The sequence below is a fragment of the Schistocerca piceifrons genome, chromosome 9 (genome assembly GCF_021461385.2).
Source record: "Schistocerca piceifrons isolate TAMUIC-IGC-003096 chromosome 9, iqSchPice1.1, whole genome shotgun sequence".
NCBI lineage: Eukaryota > Metazoa > Arthropoda > Insecta > Orthoptera > Acrididae > Schistocerca > Schistocerca piceifrons.
The window spans coordinates 24,379,516-24,402,995 of NC_060146.1; the positions used below are offsets into that span (position 1 = coordinate 24,379,516).

The 23,480-nt window shown below is 40.7% G+C and overlaps 1 protein-coding gene across 1 annotated transcript in view; it reads left to right on the forward strand.

Moving 5' to 3' along the window:
• LOC124717221 (YLP motif-containing protein 1-like) overlaps positions 1–23,480 on the forward strand; it is a 288,410-nt gene that overhangs the window by 157,800 nt on the left and 107,130 nt on the right. Inside the window, exons 7-8 of the mRNA XM_047244009.1 lie at positions 12,755–12,893; positions 21,691–21,909. Coding sequence (XP_047099965.1) covers positions 12,755–12,893; positions 21,691–21,909 — 358 coding nt within the window. The remainder of the gene's footprint in view (positions 1–12,754; positions 12,894–21,690; positions 21,910–23,480) is intronic.

The following is a 23,480-nucleotide window of genomic DNA, read 5'->3' on the forward strand; positions in this document are numbered from 1 at the left end:
GTGAGTCAGTGTTGTAGCCTATCCCTAGTGTTATTCAATCTGTATACTGAGCAGACAGTAAAGGAAACAAAAGAAAAATTCGGAGTAGGAATTAAAATCCATGCAGAAGAAATAAAAACTTTGAGGTTGCTCATAGATTGTAATTCTGCCAGAGACGGCAAAGAACTTGGAAGAGCAGTTCAGCGGAATGGACAGTGTCTTGAAAGGAGGATATAAGATGAAGATCAAGAGAATTAAAACAAGGATAATGGTATGCAGTCGAATTAAATCAGGTGAAGCTGAAGGAGTTACATTAGGAAATGAGACACTTAAAGTAGTAAAGGAGTTTTACTATTTGGGCAGCAAGATGATGGTCGAAGTAGAGAGGATATAAAATGTAGGCTGGCAATGGCAAGCAAAGCGTTTCTGAAGAAGAGAAATTTGTTAACATCAAGTATAGATTTAAATGTCAGGAAGTCGTTTCTGAAAGTATTTGTATGGAGTGTAGCCATGTATAGAAGTGAAACATGGACGATAAACAGTTTAGACAAGAAGGGAATAGAAGCTTTCGAAATCTGGTGCTACAGAAGAATGCTGAAGATTAGAGGGTAGATCACGTAACTAATGAGAAGGCACTGAATAGGATTGGGGAGAAGAGAAGTTTATGGCACAACTTGACTAGAAGAAGGAGGCATCAAGGGATCACCAATTTAGTATTTGAGGGCAGCACCCATGGCCACACCCATGGCCCAGGGAGGACTCGAACCTCCGACGGCGGTAGGCGCGCGAACCGTGGCATGACGCCACAACAACCCAGACCAGCATAACCACCCCTATATTGACCGGCCAAGTGCAACAGGCAAGGAACTCAATGCCTCAAACTGACATCTGGCACCTGTGCAACGCAATGAACACACGTTTCCATGTTTGCATTCAACATTCTGGCGGCTACATCGATTATTAATATACCAGTATTTCACGTTTGCAATGGCTCATTTCGCGCTTACACTAATCTGTGGTCTTGCAATGTTAGTCACTTGAACACGTTATCTAGACAACTACATTTCCTAAATTACATTGTTGTTGTTGTGATTGTTGTGGTCTTCAGTCCTGAGACTGGTTTGATGCAGCTCTCCATGCTACTCTATCCTGTGCAAGCTTTTTCATCTCCCAGTACCTACTGCAACCTACATCCTTCTGAATCTGCTTAGTGTATTCATCTCTTGGTCTCCCTCTACGATTTTTACCCTCCACGCTGCCCTCCAATACTAAATTGGTGATTCCTCCATATCTCAGAACATGTCCTACCAACCGATCCCTTCTTCTGGTCAAGTTGTGCCACAAACTTCTCTCCTCCCCAATCCTATTCAATACCTCCTCATTAGTTATGTGATCTACCCATCTAATCTTCAGCATTCTTCTGTAGCACCACATTTCGAAAGCTTCTATTCTCTTCTTGTCCAAACTATTTATCGTCCATGTTTCACTTCCATACATGGCTACACTCCAAACGAATACTTTCAGAAATGACTTCCTGACACTTAAATCAACACTGGATGTTAACAAATTTCTCTTCTTCAGAAACGCTTTCCTTGCCATTGCCAGCCTACATTTTATATCCTCTCTACTTCGACCATCATCAGTTATTTTGCTCCCCAAATGGCAAAACTCCTTTACTACTTTAAGTGCCTCATTTCCTAATCTAATTCCCTCAGTATCACCCGACTTAATTAGACTACATTCCATTATCCTTGTTTCGCTTTTGTTGATGTTCATCTTATATCCTCCTTTCAAGACACTGTCCATTCCGTTCAACTGCTCTTCCAAGTCCTTTGCTGTCTCTGACAGAATTACAATGTCATCGGCGAACCTCAAAGTTTTTATTTCTTCTCCATGAATTTTAATACCTACCCCGAATTTTTCTTTTGTTTCCTTTACTGCTTGCTCAATATACAGATTGAACAACATCGGGGAGAGGCTACAACCCTGTCTTACTCCCTTCCCAACCACTGCTTCCCTTTCATGTCCCTCGACTCTTATAACTGCCATCTGGTTTCTGTACAAATTGTAAATAGCCTTTCGCTCCCTGTATTTTACCCCTGCCACCTTTAGAATTTGAAAGAGAGTATTCCAGTCAACATTGTCAAAAGCTTTCTCTAAGTCTACAAATGCTAGAAACGTAGGTTTGCCTTTCCTTAATCTTTCTTCTAAGATAAGTCGTAAGGTCAGTATTGCCTCACGTGTTCCAGTGTTTCTACGGAATCCAAACTGATCTTCCCCGAGGTTGGCTTCTACTAGTTTTTCCATTCGTCTGTAAAGAATTCGTGTTAGTATTTTGCAGCTGTGACTTATTAAGCTGATAGATCGGTAATTTTCACATCTGTCAACACCTGCTTTCTTTGAGATTGGAATTATTATATTCTTCTTGAAGTCTGAGGGTATTTCACCTGTTTCATACATCTTGCTCACCAGACGGTAGAGTTTTGTCAGGACTGGCTCTCCCACGGCCGTCAGTAGTTCCAATGGAATATTGTCTACTCTGGGGGCCTTGTTTCGACTCAGGTCTTTCAGTGCTCTGTCAAACTCTTCACGCAGTATCGTATCTCCCATTTCATCTTCATCTACATCCTCTTCCATTTCCATAATATTGTCCTCAAGTACATCGCCCTTGTATAGACCCTCTATATACTCCTTCCACCTTTCTGCTTTCCCTTCTTTGCTTAGAACTGGGTTTCCATCCGAGCTCTTGATTTTCATACAAGTCGTTCTCTTATCTCCAAAGGTCTCTTTAATTTTCCTGTAGGCAGTATCTATCTTACCCCTAGTGAGACAAGCCTCTACATCCTTACATTTGTCCTCTAGCCATCCCTGCTTAGCCATTTTGCACTTCCTGTCGATCTCATTTTTGAGACGTCTGTATTCCTTTTTGCCTGTTTCACTTACTGCATTTTTATATTTTCTCCTTTCATCAATTAAATTCAGTATATCTTCTGTTACCCAAGGATTTCTACTAGCCCTCGTCTTTTTACCTACTTGATCCTCTGCTGCCTTCACTACTTCATCCCTCAAAGCTACCCATTCTTCTTCTACTGTATTTATTTCCCCCATTCCTGTCAATTGCTCCCTTATGCTCTCCCTGAATCTCTGTACAACCTCTGGTTCTTTTAGTTTATCCAGGTCCCATCTCCTTAAATTCCCACCTTTTTGCATTTTCTTCAGTTTTAATCTACAGGTCATAACCAATAGATTGTGGTCAGAGTTCACATCTGCCCCTGGAAATGTCTTACAATTTAAAACCTGGTTCCTAAATCTCTGTCTTACCATTATATAATCTATCTGATACCTTTTAGTATCTCCAGGGTTCTTCCATGTATACAACCTTCTTTCATGATTCTTAAACCAAGTGTTAGTTATGATTATGTTGTGCTCTGTGCAAAATTCTATCAGGCGGCTTCCTCTTTCATTTCTGTCCCCCAATCCATATTCACCTACTATGTTTCCTTCTCTCCCTTTTCCTACACTCGAATTCCAGTCACCCATGACTATTAAATTTTCGTCTCCCTTCACAATCTGAATAATTTCTTTTATTTCATCATACATTTCTTCAATTTCTTCGTCATCTGCAAAGCTAGTTGGCATATAAACTTGTACTACTGTAGTAGGTGTGGGCTTCGTGTCTATCTTGGCCACAATAATGCGTTCACTATGCTGTTTGTAGTAGCTTACCCGCATTCCTATTTTCCTATTCATTATTAAACCTACTCCTGCATTACCCCTATTTGATTTTGTGTTTATAACCCTGTAGTCACCTGACCAGAAGTCTTGTTCCTCCTGCCACCGAACTTCACTAATTCCCACTATATCTATCTTCAACCTATTCATTTCCCTTTTTAAATTTTCTAACCTACCTGCCCGATTAAGGGATCTGACATTCCACGCTCCGATCCGTAGAACGCCAGTTTTCTTTCTCCTGATAACGACATCCTCTTGAGTAGTCCCCGCCCGGAGATCCGAATGGGGGACTATTTTACCTCCGGAATATTTTACCCAAGAGGACGCCATCATCATGTAATCATACAGTAAAGCTGCATGCCCTCGGGAAAAATTACGGCTGTAGTTTCCCCTTGCTTTCAGCCGTTCGCAGTACCAGCACAGCAAGGCTGTTTTGGTTATTGTTACAAGGCCAGATCAGTCAATCATCCAGACTGTTGCCCTTGCAACTACTGAAAAGGCTGCTGCCCCTCTTCAGGAACCACACGTTTGTCTGGCCTCTCAACAGGTACCCCTCCGTTGTGGTTGCACCTACGGTACGGCAATCTGTATCGCTGAGGCACGCAAGCCTCCCCACCAACGGCAAGGTCCATGGTTCATGGGGGGAGGTAAATTACATTACTCTACATTAATTATTTTTTGGTGTTGCGATCTTTTACGCGTCCGGGTATTTCTATATCTTTGTGAATATACACCAGGCCACTGCATGTAAGGTGTTTTCTGCCATTGTACGTTTTCAAATGCTGCAGCATTGGAAACGAACGTTCTGGAGCTGCTGTAGTTAACAGCAGTTTATGGAAAATTTCAGCGCCTTATTGAGTGCAGGGAAAAATAATTTCACTACACATATTTAAAGGTATAATAAAATCGATGGGCACTAAGTGAAGATCTTCTGTTTACGGTAATTTCTTGTCCACATCTTCAGTTCATTGAGGAAAGTCTCTGGGGGTTTATCATCATTAGGCCACTAATTTGCCATAGCATTAATGGCAATTTGTAACTTCTCATCTGACGCTCGCACTATGTTTTTCTTTAACAAAATCTGTATGTTTTTTAGGATTCCATTATAATTTGAAAACCTGCTCTCGCACTGGCTGATGAAACTGCCTATGAAATGAGGAAAAGTTGTACGCCTAAAGTATTCTTCAGAACTCTCGAAGTCAAGGGCGTTGTTCTCGTCTCCCCGTGGGTCAGCCGCACTTTGTTTACTGGTTGGAAATGTGATCTAAAATCTTCAGTTTCCTTAACTACATTCTCATACAGATCAGCACGTATCTTAAGAGCCACCTGTTTTGGTTATAGTAAACTGGCTAAACTACGTCACAGGCTACAAACCTAGCTGCAGCCATTGACACCGAGACTGTCGATTTCTGCATTGCTACTAAAAATGCTTGAAGTTTCTGTATCTGGCAATTCACGTATTTCAGGCAAAGATTCAGTGACATTTGGAATAGTTCAACAAACAAGGAAATTGCTTCCAGCGTTTCTCCCCACCAAGTCTTGCAGAATTTCATAGCCCTTGTTCTTCTTATTTTGGCACGAACCTGTAATACTTTGCCCTTCATCATTTTTAACTCTTAGTGGAAGCTCTGAAGAATATGATCATTTTGTTTATGTTGCCTAAGGATTCCTTGATTGCCGAAACTGTATATGAAAGGTTAAGAGCGCAGGCGCCGACTCCATGGGCCTTGAGGGGGCCCGAGCCCACCCAAAAATTCGTTTGGGGGAACGGAGCCCCACAATAATTTAAGAAAATTATTACTTATATTATGCTTTGTAAAATCACAAAATTATGTTAGATTTTTTTATTTTTTCCTTGTTTGACGCTAGTTACCGTTTAACATACATTCAGTAATGAGTTAAAACAAATAACTATTACGGTAGTAAGCAGGTTAACTAAAAACGAGTGGTGTGAATCATGACAGTGTTACGGTGCTGTGGGCATACTTGGAATTTGTCCCGTGCGCGAACTTTTGTGTAAAGTCTGGCGCCGGTGTCTAGCGGACTATTTTATGTGGCTATATTTTGTTCGTTTACTTTAGTCTCTTACTGTACCAGTATTGTGAGTTAAATTTGCAATGGATAAATTTGTTACCAAAAAGGTGCGCTTGGAAGTTGATGATACTGCAAGTCAACCTCCAACAACTATTGTGTCGTCAATTCAGGCGAGAATTGTTCATAGCCGAAAACTGGACAATCCGGTAAGCGAAGATCATTTCAGAAGTCTTGGTTGATCAAATATACTTGGATGGAATATGAAACTTCTACCGAAAAACTTTTTTGCAAAACATGCAAAGAGGCAGATGCTAAAATTCCATTACAATTTTCTTAAAAAAGAAAAAAAAAAGAGAAGCTACATTTACTTCCATATGGTTTTCTAACGGGGAAAAGGCTTTGGAAAATTCCGTCTTCTTGAAAATACGTTTAAGCATAAAGAAGGTGTTTTGAAAATAAATTCTATCACTAACGAAAGTGTGGCCTCCCAATTGAATGGACAGTTATATAGTGATACGAAGAAAGGACGTTTAGTTCTTAAGACAATTTTTACTACCATGCAATCTCTATGCCGACAAGGACTAATAATTAGAGGGCACGAAGATGTGAACTCAAATTTTTTTCAGTTGTCGGAACTCCGAAAGAATGACATACCTAAGTTTAAGGATTGGTTAGGGCGTTCAGGGTATAAGTGGACGTCCCATTATATTCAAAACGAGATCATTGATCTACTAGGAAAATCTGTGTTGAGAAAGGTATTGGCTTCAGTCAAGAAGACTGAACATTTTTCTGTTATGGTTGACGAAACAAACGATTCTTTGATTCATGAACAAGTGTCATTTTGTATTCGTACTGTCGATGATTCCTTAATCATCAACAAAGACTTTATTGGATTATACGAGACCCCCAACACTGAATCACAAAAGCTGTTTAGTATTTTAAAAGACTGTTTTGCTCGTCTTGATTTGTCATTGGAGAGGGCATTGCTATGATGGCGCCTCGAATGTGAGAGGTAAGTTCAAAGGACTAAAAAAGTTAGTTTTAGATATACAATGAGAAGCACGTTATGCGTATTGCGCTGCTCACAACTCTGACTTGGCAGCTGTAGACAGTCTCCGCCACCTTACATCATTGAGGGATATTATGGCTTTAGCCAAGTTCTTAATAAACACCGTAAGGGAATCCAGCAAAAGGATGGGACTTTTCAGAAGCATACGTTGTGATAGCGCCAACAACCAAGCTGGTCTACAACCCCTTTGCCTGACTCGATGGATTATGTGAGTTTCTAATATCTTGGGAATATTGAAAAACTTCGAAGAACTTCTAGAGTTCTTTAGAACATTTACTGCAGAGGACAAAACAAAGGCAGGTTACAAATGTGCAGGCTGCCTTGAGTCAATGTTACAATTCAAGATTTATTTCTTTTTACGTCTTAATTGCCATGGAATGAACCCAGTATAGTATGTCAATGAAAAAATTCAATGCCCTCATGTAAGTGTTGCTGATCTGGAAAAAGTATATGAGAGCTTGATTTGTATATTGAATGGAAAGCGTGATAGTTTTGAACACTTCTGGGAATTGTGTTTAAAAGATGATCCTTCGCTTCCTCAGAATCAAAGTATACCGAAGAATTATGAAAACAATGAAGCCAGCTCACCACACACTTTCAAAACCCCCAAAGGAGTACTACAAAGCTATTTACATTGAAGTTTGTGAAACTGTGTAGTCTTGCATTACTGTGCGTTTTACTTCAACTGGACTCATACAGGTTATTACAGTTGAACAAGAGTGCTTGCTTTTAGTAAACAGAGGTGAAACAAATTTGGAAAAATCAACTGAGTTTTTCAAAAATGACCTAGACATTGAGAGACTGCACTTACACTTGAATATGTTAGCCGATATTGCTAATAAAAAACAACTGGTCTTAAAAAACATGCGTGTGGTAGAAATACATTGCACAAGAGCCCACAGTTGAAGAAATGTTATGTGAAGTAGTGAAGTGCATTAAGCTTCTCCAAGTAGTTCCAATCATGACAGCAACACCAGAACGGTCATTTAGCACCCTTAGACGTCTGAAGTCATATCTCCGATCAACAATGACAGAGAAGCGATTGAACAACTTGGCTGTTCTTCATGCCCACCCAGATGTTTTGGATGAATTGGATATCCGACCAGTCATCAACGACTTCATATTCAGTAATCCAGTCAGACAGTCAACATTTGCACCTTTCTAAAGACACTCTATCCCTAATAATGGCATTTAGAGTAATATTAAAAATGTTTATAAAACAGAGAATTAAATACATACATAATGTTAAATTTTCAGTTTCGAAATATTGATACTAGTTTAATATTGTATTGCTATATTACTATAGTACTGTATTATTTATTTTCAAATACTTACATATTTTTAGGGCATAAGACCCAATTAAAACCTGCTAATTACATTTTTTGACTGAAAGTATTAGGCATACTGTATTAACTTTATTAATTTTATTAAAGCATTGACTTTGAGATATTGTTTGTGTTTAATGAAGCCAGAGCCTTATTCAAAGTAAGCTTAAATTAGCTATTTCACTTATTAATCAAAGTGCTACCACTGTACGAGAGCAATATTTTGTGTTTTATGCTTTTAATGATAGTTTAGGAATTATTTAAATATAATTTCAGTCATGTGTTCATGTTTTGCTTCTTTTTTCAAAGCCAAAAAATGTGTCAGGCTTGTTGAGTTTCCTGAAGTGTCAAGTTATCGAGAGTCCAGTTTTCGGGGTTCTAATGTTGATCATAAGACTCTAAAATGCTTAAGAAACTTTAAAACTCACTATTTTTCATCTAAAATTTAGAAAATTTCCCAGTGCAAGTCCCGCAGTATGCCTCCTCTGCCCCTCCAATATTTTTTATAAGTTTTCACCCCTGCCCAAACACAACTCATAATCCATCATCGTACCTTCCAAACTTTGCAGAAGTTTTCCAGAGAGACTTGCAGCCATTACACAACTTCCACACTGTCCCGATTCCTCCCCGTGCTATTTCCATGTTATTGGAGTCTTGAAGAAAGTTTTTACCATTGATTTTCTGCTGATGAGGTGGTGCAGGCCTGAGTATAACTCTGGTTCTGTAGGCAACCGGAAACAGCCTTCCATGAAGGCACTAACCATCTTATCTCACAGTGGTGATTACTTTTGAAATAATAAACAGCTAAATTACTTTTTTCCATCTGTCTTGCTTTCATTTGACTGCCAGTTATAGATACTGGTGGCAAACAGTGGCCCAGCTGAATGTTTACATAGCTGGCAGTTTGTGTCTGCAGTCCGATGCTGCCCTATGAGATGCAGACTTCTGCCATATGGGAATGCAAGTTCCAGAAAAGTCAGCTGAGCTGTAAGGAACTTATATTTCAACCACCTGCAAAAGTAAGCAGCTTTCAAGCACATGTGAAAGATAACCTCGGGCGTCATACACCTGGGCATCTACCACATTTAAAGTTGTAAAACTACTGCACTAAATGTAAACTATGATAGTTTACTAATAATCTTGGTCATTTGAATTTATAGCAGCATTACCTGTATGTTAGTTGTGTTGCATATCTATCAGGTGTTACCTCATTTCAGTCACTTTGTTTGCATATGTGATCAGTACTATATTTCCTTAGAAACTGGAAGTGGTGAACTTTCTAGGAACTGAGTGAGGACGTCTGAAAGGCACCATAACCTATGGAACATTTTTGTTTTACATACATATCCTCCTCTCCTTTAGTTAAAAATAAACAGTATTTCCACCAAAATTGAAACTGTTAAATTTTAATTCAGTTTTTATCCGAAAATTGTTGTTTTTTATGTGATACAGAGAGATCTTGCACAAAAACCTACCAGATTACTTGCAAGTGTGCAAAATCTTACATCGGACAAAATGCGCTGTGCCTCCCAGCATTGCACAGAGCATATATGCAACTTAAGACCAGAGCTGGAAAATAAATCAGCACTGATTTCCGATTTCCAAAAGACGTGTGATTTGCTCAGCCAATGGTTTCTGGGGCAGCCTTATTTAGGAGGCACCTGAGGTATGACTGTTGACGAATGTTGTTAATTGAGGCAAGGGTTTCACCCTCAGGGTAGCTGCCAACTAGTCACTGAAGGAATAAGATTATCCCGTCTCATGCACTCGAAATATGGGCTTGATACCTTTCTTAGAGCTCGGCTTATTTTTGGGGAAGCCATACCCATGTATGGCAGGAGTGCAATCTTCTGTTCTTTATCTCAGTTTTCTCTTTTTCCTTTTCTGCTCATCTCACAGCATCTGTGTGCCTCTGCCACCTTCTTAATTGCTCCATTTCTCTAGCCATTGGAAGTGAAAGTGTTTTTCAGGCAGACAAGCCCCATTGGTAAGTTACTGTCACTAACTATGGTCTTTGCACTATGCATCAGTGTCATCAGATTGGAGTATCTCTCATGTTCACAGACATTTTGACTTAGGCCGTTCCAGTTGGAGTGCCTTCCCGTGAGCTCTGTGGGGGGACCTCAAGCAGCAATGGCCAGGGATGGGCAAACAGCTGACATGTGGACAGCCAAGCAACCGGGCTGTAGCATACCATCAGATGAAGTTTGCTGATGATATTGTTCTGTTTGCAAACATTATAGAAGAACTTCAAATATTGGTTACTGAATTTATTGCTACTCCACTCTGAAGTTGGTCTAAAAATGAATTGTGATAAAACCAAGACCATGATGAATAAATAGACACTGGAGGGAAATATATCTATAGTAAGTACACAGCTGCAAATGGTCACAGAATGTGTCCATCTGGGTCAACTTGTAAAAATGAAATGAGACCTAAAACCAGAAAAAAAAGAAATGATTGTATGGCGCTGTTGGCCGGGGGCCCCATCCGGGGAAGCTCTGCCACCAGGTTGCAAGTCTTATTTCAAGTGATGCCACATTGGGCAACTTGCACATTGATGATGATGATGATGATGATGAAATGACGATGAGGACAACACAACACCCAGTCCACGAGTGGAGAAAATCTCCGACCCGGCTGGGAATCGAACCTGGACCCAGTCTGTGGCAGGCAAACACATTACCACTCAGCTAAGCAGGTGGACTGAAACTAGAATTATTTTAATGTATTAAATAGGCTGGCAAGCTTATGGAAGATAATCTTCAGTTTTGATGTCTAAGATGTAGGCTGAGCTGAAAAAAACAGTTTTTGACCAATGTATACTGCCAGTTACGACTTATGGCTGTGAGACATGAACATTAAATAAATTCTTTGTTAGAATACTAATAGTAACCCCAAGAGGAATGGAAATATCAATGCTGCACCTAACAAAGAAATACAGAAAGAAAGCTGTTGATCTCAACAAAGGTCAGTGATGTAGTGGAAAGAGTGAAAACCTTGAAATGCCAGTGGGCTGGTCATGTCGCTTGAAGAAATAATTGCAGGTGGTCAAAACAAGTACTGGATTGGAGCCCAATTTACCAGAAAGGACCAAGGGCTGACAGAAATGGAAGAATCTGCAGGGAACCTATATTGCATGCTGACTCAAAGAGGTTGCATTACCAAGTGATCGAATTGTCTGCTGTTGCTGCTGCTGCTGAACGTATAATATATTTACTGTTAGAAAGTTCTTAATTCGTGGCTATGGCAGAATGTGTGCTATTTCAAACCACTATGAGAATACCAATCGTTTACAGAAGAACTGATTTTATAAAAACTTTTTTGATGAGCTGAAACTTTATTCATGTCATTGGCATAAACAATTCTTGTGCCTAGGTCTTATGTATGTTGTGTGTTAACCCTCCATGAGAACAACTAATGTAATAAGAAAAGTTAATATATTACTCCTAGATACTTATAGACAAATAAATAAAACTTAGCAAATTTTTAGGTGAAGCTGTCCATCTTTTATCGAGGGCTACTGTTATGAATAAAAATCCGTGAATGTGGTAGATGCAGCAACAGTAGCGTATAATTGTCTAGTGGTGGAGTGACGAAATGATTGTTGAAATTGTGTATATGATAACTTTTGAATTTGTCAGGTGGAACCCAGTTCTGTTTGTTGTATCGTATAGTTGGGATGGTAGGAGTTGTCAGTGTGAAAAGGCCGCGTGTGTACAAAAGTGAATTGGGTGAACTGAACAAATATCAGTATAGCCTGGATGTTTTAGAACTGTCCCTCACACATATTTTAAATGGTAAAATAAGCATTCTCAAGACTCGCTGGCTATAAAATTCCCGAAGGAACTGTGATAAACAATATTCTAAGTCATTGTGATAAAATCCAAGATGATGAGCAAGGTTTTAGTTCTAAAGAACGATGTTGTGTGTTTCTTTGGAGTTTTGTAAAGCATGTTTGTGATCAGGTTTTTTTGCCCTTAACATTACTTTCTGTGTTACTGTGAGATTAGTACTAAAATTTAATGACTATGCCACATTTATTTTTGAGTTATAAGTTTCAGAACAATTGAAAGTCACCCTAGAATCATAAACATTTTACAATTATCAGAAAACAGTTTTTTTTTAAGTTTTATGATCTGTTGGAGTGAAAGGTAATAAACAACAAAAATTTTACTACTATAGCTCAGTGTCTGTGATGTGAATGGAAAACCAATGTATTAATTTTATTGCTTTCAGAAATAGTTAAGTTTAAAGCCAAAAACGAGTGAACTTCACCCCATTTGATGGTATGTGACGGTACTGCCCCGAGCTTGCTCCCTTGGGCTGGGTCGGCCAATTGGTTTGCACCGTGTGCAGAATGTTTGCTGTAGGTGTACCTGGTAGGTAGCCTATACTAGCTGCATCTGACCGCTGGCAAACTGATGGACACTTCCCAGCACCTGTGCTCCGTGGGGCAGCTTTGGAACAGCCTAAGTTTAATGTGTTGTCTTCAGAGTAATTAATATCTGAAGGTGCTCGTGTCTAACGAGTGAAACCAAAGATGCACTGAGTCATCGTGTTGCATGATGTACAGTCTGACTCCAGCTTACAGCAGGTGCTCACTGTCTGGCAGATACTACCAGGGTGAGCCACCAGCGAATGCCGCCATCTTCGACGTGAGGAGCCAGAAGGACGAGGAGCAGGCTGAGGTGCGCCATTCCAGGCTCCAGCTCCAGAGGCTGCCTGCACTCACCATCCGCAGGCAGCTCCAGGTAACTCCAGCAACCTATCAGTTTGTAATATCGTGCTTCCATTCATATATAGGGCATTCAAATGAAAACGAGTTACACGGAAAAAAGTGGGTTAACTGTTTATTGTTTCAAAACTAGGACTGTAAGTGTTAATACATTTATCCCACAGTAAACAGGACAGTCACTGCCATCGTGGAAAAAAGTCTGCAGTTGCCTACAGAACTGTGATTGTACCCAGGCATGATAGTACCTCTTCATCGGAAGCAAATCTTTCTTTAGGGTTACAAAAATATGGAAATCACATGGGAAGAGATTGGGACTGTGTGGAGGATATATAAGGACTTCACTGTGAAACATCTGCTGCATGGCACCACCCACATGTTGCGAAGGTCGTTTCAAATGTGCTGTAAAAGTTTCACTGGGAAGCTCGTACACATCCCCCGTACAGTCCAAAATCCCTCCCCGGGTGATTCCACATTTTTGGAGCCCAGCTGGAAAAACTTCCACGGCTGTTGATTTTCTTCTGGTGAAGAGCTACACACCTGGGTTCATAATGGTTCCATTGGCAACTGCAAATATTTTTCCACAAAGTCAGTGACCATTTTGTCTCACAGTGGGGTAAATGTGCCAACAATTGTCATGATTACTTTTGAAATAGTAAATAGTTACTTACTTTCTTTCCATCTGTCTCATTTTCATTTAACTGGCTATTATATCATGTGTTCAAATAGTGTGCTGCGCAAGGGTAATCATAAAATTTTAATTTTCTTCTTCTTAATGTGTCAATGACAATCATTTGGATGGAATTTAGATGAATTGTAGCACTTCAGGCAGGTGCTCTGTGTTGGGCTTGATAATGCCAGGTCCTCTTGTGTCACAATGCCTTGAGAAGGTGGTATAAATGGAACATTGAAGGAAATGACTCATTGTCTGCTTGGCACCAGATATACAGTACACATCTCAGTTATCACAGGGTCCCCATTTTGACATGCCAGTTTTACTTTGGTGAATGCCCCCAGGAAGGCAGTTGAGTGACCTCCCCTCATGTCATTTGAGACATGCTGTTTCTGTGATTATCTCCTCTTTTGGTGGCATCCAATCACATTTAGCTCTGTCTTGACAGCATTGGAGTCCCTCTTCAGCCTCTGACTTCATTAGGGGAATGTTACGTGAGAGAAAGCTTTTCGTGCAGGCTGTCCATCTAGGGAAAATCCGTGAAGTGGCTTGGAGTTGATACCAAGCATCCTGTCACCTGTCAGAAAATTTGGTGAGAGGCAATGTCAACCTATTTCAAGTGACACTTCAAGGTATTTAGGGGTAGAGCTGCAGTTGAGAGGAGTTCTCAGCCATTAGACTTTTAACTTGTAGCTGACATGTTCGTAGTGGAGGTGAAAACCACTGACTGCTATCTTGCTAGGATTTTGCTTCAGGGTGCTGACTTCATAGTAGACTCCTGGATCATTAAGAGCAGATGATTCCTTCAAATGTCTTTTGGCTGGTGAAGAGACCAAATCACTTAATTAATGGACTGGAAGCCTTTTTACTTGGTTGGTCGGTGTTGTAAAAGTTAAATGCCACGGGAGCAAGAACGCTACCTTGGGGAGGATTGGTTTTTGTCTTTTGCCACGGACTTTTGGTGTTTTGAAAGCTAATATAGACTTTTCTGTTGCTGAGCAGCTCTGTAGTGGTCTTCATAAAGCCAAAATCTTTTGTTGTGTTGTACATCTTTGGGAGAAATCTCCCGATGTTTATTGCATTGTAGGCGACTATCTTCGAGAACATTTTCATTATCACCTCAAAAAAATCAAGCTGTGACCACGAAATTCAGTGTATTGTGTTAATTCTGCTCCACATATTCACCCTTCAATGCGACACATTTTGCTCTGCGGTCGATACCTTGCTGGAGATCTTGGTTGTAGAAGCCTACATTTTGTATGTTTATATTACATTCCACTTTGAATATCCTGCAAATCATCAACCTGGAAATGCCTGCCACACAACAGCTTCTTCATCTGAGGTACAAGGAGAAAGTCCCTGGGTGCCATGTCAAGAAAATATGTGGTGTGACCTAAACTATGGCAGCCCAAAGGAGCAGCATATGTGACTGCATCCTATGCAGAATGAGCTGTGATGCTGTCGTGGAGCAGAAACATCTCTGGACAGTTTCCTGTGATGTTTTGTTTTGACAGGCTTCATCTGGAGATCTTGGTAGTATGGTATGCTCCTGTGGTGGTTTGCTCTTTATGAGTACAATCTGTTTCTAACACACAATGGCAGTCCCACAAAATGGTCAGCATCATGTTCCCTGATGATAGTCGGGTCACTGCCTTTTCAGTGGTATGCTCCTGTGGTGGTTTGCCCTTTATGTGCATACTCTGTTACCAACACACAATGGTAATCCCACGAAATGGTCACCATCATCTTCCCTGATGATAGTTGGATCACTGCCTTTTCAGTGATGGTGAATCTCCATGTCCACACTGATTGCAGCGTTCCTTTGTCTCACAGTCCTAGTGATATGTGAAGATGGTTTGATAAGTGTGGTAAATTTCTATGCAAGAATGGAACATTTTTGCTGTGTCTTCATTGTTGGTAAGGTTGATTATTCCAAGGATTGTAAAATACCATACACACTTCATTGTTGACAGCCATCTGAATTGGTCAGTGTGTCAACTGCGATTGGAAATGGAGGAAACTGAGTCTCGTGCTCTTATTAAAAATTTTCATTTGAAGGGTTGAACTGCTGCACAAATCAAAACAGAATTGGGTTAAGCTGATGTGGACTCTGCACCATCATTGAAGACCATTTACTTTCGGATTAATGAATTTAAACATGCTTGGACGAGCATCAAGGACAAAGTGTGCTTCAGCTCTCCAATTGAGGTCACCACAAAGGCAGAATCCGTGGTGTGGTAATGCAAGATCACCAAATAAAAATTCATGACACTGCTGAGGCTGTAGGCATATCAACTGAGTGAGTGCATAAAATCGTGCATGGAGAATTGGCTGTAAACAAGCTGTGTGCAAGGTGGGTGCCATGATTGCTCACAGTTGACCAAAAGTGTATCAGGCACAACATTTCAACACCTTTCTGGCGATGTTTATTCACAATTTGCAATACTTTTTTCACTGATTTGTGACTTATGACGACACTAGAGTCAAAAAATATTTACCATGACCTAGCTTATCCAGGAATCAAAGCTACCAGAAAATTGCTTGTTAATAAAATAGTCTGGCCTGATTTGAAGCATTGTTGTCACAAAAGGGCAAGATGCTGTTGAAGCTTGGCAAGCAACAAAAATATGCTGCCATGTACCTGTTCTTTTTTCCTCTTTCTCTGCCCTTCAGGACATTTTGCCCATATCCAGTTCGATACTGTAGGACCTCTCGCTGCTTCTCAGGGTTTCTGTTACATCATAATGGTTATCGACAGGTTTTCACAGTGACCTGAAGCTATTCTGGTCATTGAACATTTCTGATCGTTCTATTGCTTGGGCTTTGATCATGCAGCATCCCTCACACTATTACTGCAGACAGGAACAAATAGTCTGAAAGCCAAGTATCTGCAGATATATTGTGTTTGTGCAGGTATGGCCATATCTGTATTAGAAGCTACCATCCTGCAAGTAATGGATTGGTAGCGCACCTACACCACACTTTAAAGGCAGCCCTGGCTCTCCACTCTGAATAATGATCTGACGCCCTCCCCATGGTTTTGCTTGGCCCGTGTGCAACATTAAAGGAAAATATCAGCTGTTACCCCACCCAACTTGTTTATGGTGAAACTCTGAAAGTTCTGGGTGATTTCTTTTCTCCTCCCCCTACCTGGTATGCAACTTGGGGACTTTGCATTTTTCTTACACAAATTGCAGTCATATAGGGACACATTTGTGCCTCTGGACCCTGTGTGTTACGATTCAAAACCTGTCTTTTGTTCATTGTGTTCCTGCTCTTTTATCTGGGTTACTGATTTTAAAAAAGCCTGTGGTTCTGTCAGTAGAGATAACACTATTCAATGACCAAGAAGGATTTGGAACTGACAATCATTAAGCAAACTTACTTATGCAGCTTCCATAGTAAAATTTTTTGATGAGTTATCAAAACCTTTTGAAACCATCAGGCAAGAGACAGGGGGATGGAGTGTCTCCATTACTCTGCAATTACATTTTGAAGGAAGTAGTATGAGAATGGAGAAAGAGAATAGAAGAAGGGTGCATGAATAAAGTGAAACCTGTAAGAAAAAGAGAGAACCTTGAAATTGATTGCTTAGCTGTTGCTAATGATTTAGAAATCTTAGCAGAGAACCTAAAAGATGAAAGGAAATGGATAAACATTCTCCAAGAGGCAGCAGAAAAAACTGGATTGCAAATTTTGTTTTAAAATACCATTTACATGACCAATACTAAAAGTGCATCAAAACATATGGAATCAGAATGTTGTTGTTGTTGTGATCTTCAGGCCTGAGACTGGTTTGATGCAGCTCTCCGTGCTACTCTATCCTGTGCAAGCTTCTTCATCTCCCAGTACCTACTGCAGCCTACATCCTTCTGAATCTGCTTAGTGTATTCATCTCTTGGTCTTCCTCTATGATTTTTACCGTCCACGCTGCCCTCCAATACTAAATTGGTGATCCCTTGATGCCACCTTCTTCTAGTCAAATTGTGCCACAAATTCCTCTTCTCTTCAATCCTATTCAGTGCCTTCTCATTAGTCATCTGATCTATCCATCTAATCTTCCGCATTCTTCTCTAGCACCACATTTCGAAAGCTTTTATTATCTTCTTGTGTAAGCTGTTTATCGTCCATGTTTCACTTCCATACATGGCTACACTCCATACAAATACTTTCAGAAACGATTTCCTGGCACTTAAATCAATACTCGATGTTAACAAATTTCTCTTCCTCAGAAATGCTTTCCTTGCCATTGCCAGTCTACAGTTTATATCCTCTCTACTTCGACCATCATCAGTTATTTTGCTCCCCAAATAGCAAAACTCCTTTACTACTTTAAGTGTCTCATTTCCTAATCTAATTCCCTCAGCATCACCCAATTTAATTCGACTACATTCCAGTCAACATTGTCAAAAGGTTTCTCTAAGTCTACAAATGCTAGAAACGTAGGTTTGCCTTTCCTTAATCTATCTTCTAAGATAAGTTGCAGGGTCAGTATTGCCTCGCATGTTCCAATAATTCTACGGGATCCAAACTTATCTTCCCCAAGGCCGGCTTCTACCAGTTTTTCCATTCGTCTGTAAAAAATTTGCGTTAGTATTTTGCAGCCGTGACTTATTAAACTGATAGTTCAGTAATTTTCACACCTGTCAACACCTGTGTTCTTTGGGATTGGAATTATTATATTCTTCTTGAGGTCTGAGGGAATTTCGCCTGTCTCATACATCTTACTCACCAGATGGTAGAGTTTTGTCAGGACTGTCTCTCCCAAGGCTGTCAGTAGTTCTAATGGAATGTTGTCTACTCCCGGGGCCTTGTTTCAACTTAGGTCTTTCAGTGCTCTGTCAAACTCTTCACACAGTATCATATCTCCCATTTCATCTTCATCTACATCCTCTTTCATTTCCATAATATTGTACTCAAGAACATCGCCCCTGTATAGACCCTCTATATGCTCCTTCCACCTTCTTGCTTTCCCTTCTTTGGAAAATAAAGTAAGTTGCAGAATTTAAACACTTGGGAGAAATAATCCAGCCAAATTCTCAGAACAAAACAGTTAATGTAAATGGTGCCAGAGGAACGGAAACTGCATTCCACCTAACAAAGAAGACATAGTTATGCCTCAGAGTGCCTCACCATAAACATAGTGAAACAGTTCGATAATGTGGGGAAGAAAGAAAGTAGAGTTTGGAAATTCAGAAGCAATAAGGAGTTGTTTGGAAAAACTAAGAATAATGAAAATACAAGGTTCTATCCAAAATTTTCGGGACTGGTGCTGTCATCTGTTGAAAATCTTACCTTTGGACTAATGGTCACCATCACCCTCGAAGTAGTTCCCATCCGCGCGTACACACTGGTCCCAGAACTTCTGCCACTGGTCAAACGTTTTCTAGAAGTCCTGTTCTTTGAGGGTGTTTACCACCACCAGAGATACTTGTTGAATCCTCTCTAGAGTGTTGCATCAACGGCCTTTCAACTTGAGTTTCTGTTTTGGGAATAGTGTAAAGTCGCAAGATGCCAAATCTGGCAAGTATGGTTGATGGGGTACAACCGCCATGTTGTTTTTTGCCAAAAAGGTCCTGGTGGGCAAGAATGTGTGACAGTGTGCATTGTCATGATGCAGCAGCCAGTTCCCTTGACACCAAAGTTCAGGCTGTCTTCACCACACGTTTTCACGGAATCATCGCAAAACATCACAGTAGTATGCGGAATTCACTGTTTGGTTGTGTGGGATGAATTCTTTGCACAATTCCCTTGGTATCAAAGAAAATGATGGTCGTGCTCTTCACTTTGCTCTTCAGCTGTCTCGCTTTTTTGGGTCTTGGAGAGCCACTTAAACACACGCATATGGCTCATGCTCTGTCCCCCAAACACTTGTCGAATCATTGCATGGGTCTCTGTAGCACTTTTCCTGAGATTCACACAGAATTTGATACACATTCATTGTTCTGTTTGTGGATCCATCATAAAATCGCCACACACCAAAAAATAGAGTATTATGGAAATCACTGTGAACACACAACACTTCCTCCCAGCTGAATGCCACTCCGCACACTGATTCGTCAGATATGCAGCTCTTGCCACCTAGTGGTGCAAAGATCTACCACTCCTACTTTCCAGATGGCAGCACCAGTCCTGAAAATTTTGGATTCCACCTCATATTATGAATCCAGAGGAGACGCGAGTCACAGACAGGCACAGCTAAATGTGTGAGCTTTTGGCCAAAATGCCTTCTTCTAAACTAGACAACATTAACACAAGCACAACTCACACACACATGACCACTGTCCCTGGCCACTGAGGCCATCCTCTCTGACATCAAATCCTCATTCATTGTGAACACTGACTCATTTTTTCAGACAAGCAGATGTGAAGTTTTAGTAGATAAAATGATAAGCAAACATCATCACTATTGGTCTGCTTTCAGCTGATAGTGACTGATAGTGAGAAATGAATCAACAGTGTAGCACTAGCTTTTTACGTTTATTAAATAACTTCTTTGCAAAACACTATTGTATATTAGGAATACGACATTAAAGGTGGCACTATTTTAAACAGATTGATCCTGTATTTGAAACAAATACTAACAAAGAGATAGAGGGGCTGGCCAGTACTTACCTCAGCTCAGTACAGCCGATAGATACACATAAAACAGAACTGAAAATTTACATTCCTAGCTTTCAGAACTTTGTTCCTTCATCAGGGAGGAGAGAGGGGAAAAAAGGGAAGAAGGGAAAGTGGATTCAGTTACTCACAACCCAGGTTATGAAGCAACAGGGAAAGGTAAACAGGGAGGGTAGCAAGGACAACCATGCCTCCATCCTTGCTACCCTCCCTGTTTACCTTTCCCTGTTGCTTCATAACCTGGGTTGTGAGTAACTGAATCCACTTTCCCTTCTTCCCTTTTTTCCCCTCTCTCCTCCCTGATGAAGGAACAAAGTTCCGAAAGCTAGGAATGTAAATTTTCAGTTCTGTTTTATGTGTATCTATCGGCTGTACTGAGCTAAGTACTGGCCAGCCCCTCTATCTCTTTGTTAGTATTTGTTTCACATCTTATATGAGATTTTCCATTAATCATTTTGATCCTGTATTTGGATGGACATAGACTTAGATCTTCATGTAGCCATCCTGATTCAAATTTTTCATCCTTTTCTTGAATTACTTGAAGCAGATATTATTCCTACTATAGGGCTATGGCTGGCTGCACACCCCATCCTTATCAAACTACACATGTAAACAAGGGCACTCATATGATAGTTTGTAGGGGATGGGGGAGGAGCAGGGCCTAGACCCAAGGGTATGAAGTATTTTTAATAGTTTGGAAGATGGATGGCGTCTTATAAATAGCCATAAAAAAGTTCCAGTTGTGACCCTGTAAGAAACCTACATAATACTGACTTTTAAATAATTTTTTTGAAATAAAAGTAGCTGGGGCGTGCAGCCCCACTTGCCCCCAGGCATGGCCACCATTGCCTGTAAATACATACATTTTTGTATATATGAGTAATCTACTTCATTCTCAAATTGGACTGCCATGACATGTCCAATGCCTGTACAGAAGTGGTCTGGAAGTGAATGTAACTACTACTATGTAAATTGAAGGTAGAGGGGAGAGAAAGGGGAGGGAAGGAATTATTGATATGAGCTGCATCACGACTTTATGTGGAATCAGTGGCAATAAGCAAATATCTGCGTCGGACGAGGACTCGAACCCAGAGTCTTCTGCTTACTAGGCAGTCATGTTACCCACTGTACCTCCCAGACGCAGTGTTTATCGCAAATGTGCAGACTGTCTCAGCATGCTCCGTGGCTGACCCAGGCTCCCAACTACTGCTACCTATTCACTGTCCCCTTTGATGCCCTCTACGCTTGCTAATTTTAGAGTTCCATTGGAGGTCAAATGTAAATGTGCATCTGCACTCGAAATTGTGGATTCATTACCCTTAGAAGTGAATCATTTGTATGAATGCGTGGTATCCTATCAGACATGTCTGAAACAACAGGCATAATGCATTCCTATAAAACTATTACTGTTCTATTACTGCTGCTACTATTACTGTAATATGTTTCACACCAGAAAAAGTGTTTCCCCTGCGGTGTTTCAGTTACCCTGAGTTTGCCATTGTCAGGGTGGATTGTGCTGCAGGTGCAGTGGGGCCCCACAGTGTCACTGCCACAGCCGGGAGAGTCTCCGCCACCGGGCCCGCCCCCCGGACACAACGTGCGCCTCTTCGAGGTGCGACACGGTGACGCGCGGGCCGCTGCGTCTGCCCGCACTGCAGCCACTGCCCCCACCCTCGGGCAGACCTCTGCGGTGCAGAAGCAGGCAGAGGCTTGCAGCTCCCAACAGCTGCCATCTCCAACAGTGAGTACTGGCCACTGCGAAAGGTCCTTTGTCACTCCGTTTAAAGTACTGAAGTTGTGTCAGAGATTTCTGTGCTAACTGGATGGAGAGCTCTGGTGCTGGAACATAGAACTTCTCGTCTGTGCAGGTTTCCCTCATCTTCGTGTAGCTGAGCGTGAAGTTCCGGTAGGTCTGTTTATGCATTGTTTTCTTTGTTTCCACGTACAATGATGACCCAAATATTGTGATCACCTTTTTAATAGCATGAAAGTCTACCTATGGAATGCAGTACAACATCAGTTTTGTGTAGCACAGATTCAAAACGTCCTTGATAGGTATCTGGAAGTATGTGGAACCAGATATCTGTCATTGGATGTGATATCTATCCTGCTTCCCACAGCAAGCAAGCCTCCTGTCTCCCCAAGGAAGGAAAATTTGGGTTTAACATCCCATTGAAATTAAAGTCATTAGAGATAGAGGACAATCTCAGTGTGTATTGAGGATGGTGAGGTCACTCAGACATGCTCCTTCAAGGGAAGCATCCTTGCATATGCCTGGAATAATTTAGGGACATCACAGAAAGCCTAAGTCTCCATGGTCAGATGTAGATTTCAGTCATCATCCTATTGAACTGGAGTCCAGTGTGTTAACCTCCGTGTCACCTTGCTAGGTTACCTACCTCCTCATTCTGTGATGACATATGGACATCCAACACCTTGTCACCTTGTTACATGTTCTTCCAACTGCTTTCCATAGATGCTTAGGACAATAGCATCTTAACAGCCGACCAGCTTCACTGTTTTTGAGATGCTTATAAGGGGGTACCCCAAAAAAAAATCTGAGTTATTTTTTTAAAAGCTATATATTTTCAAATTGTTTACAAAACAGTCTTATCCTCTTCAAAATACTCTCCATTGCAACTAATACATTTCTCCCACCAGTGCTTCCACTGTTTGAAATATTTTTGTAGTCATCTTTAGAAATGTCTGACAGATCCTCTCTCATTTTTTTCTTGACTTCTTCAAAGTTGTGAAATCAGTGTACTTTCATGTCCCTTTTCATGCATGGAAATAAGAAAAAGTTCCATGGTGTCAGGTCAGGCGAGTAAGGTGTGCAGGTCAGTGGAACCATGCCATTTTTAGCGGAAACTGTCTAACAGACATGGCTGTGTGTGCAGGTGCATTCACCTGGTGGAAGAACCAACCTTCTGTCTGTCACAAGCTGGATCTCGAAGATAACCCACTAATTAGATTAGATTAGATTAGATCATGAATAAGACACTTCGTAATGATGTGGAACATGTCAAGTTAATAAAAGGTGTCTATACAAGATATTACCATTACACAAAACATTACATGACACTTTTTTGTGGGGCTTGGGGAAATTACCCACTTATGATATCCAAAAATTCATCTAATGAGTAGAAGGAGTTGCCATTAAGAAATTCTTTTAATTTACTTTTAAATGCTATAGGGCTATCTGTCAGACTTTTGATGCTATTAGGTAAGTGACCAAAGACTTTAGTGACAGCATAATTTACCACCTTCTGAACCAAAGTTAGATTTAACCTTGAGTAGTGAAGATCATCCTTT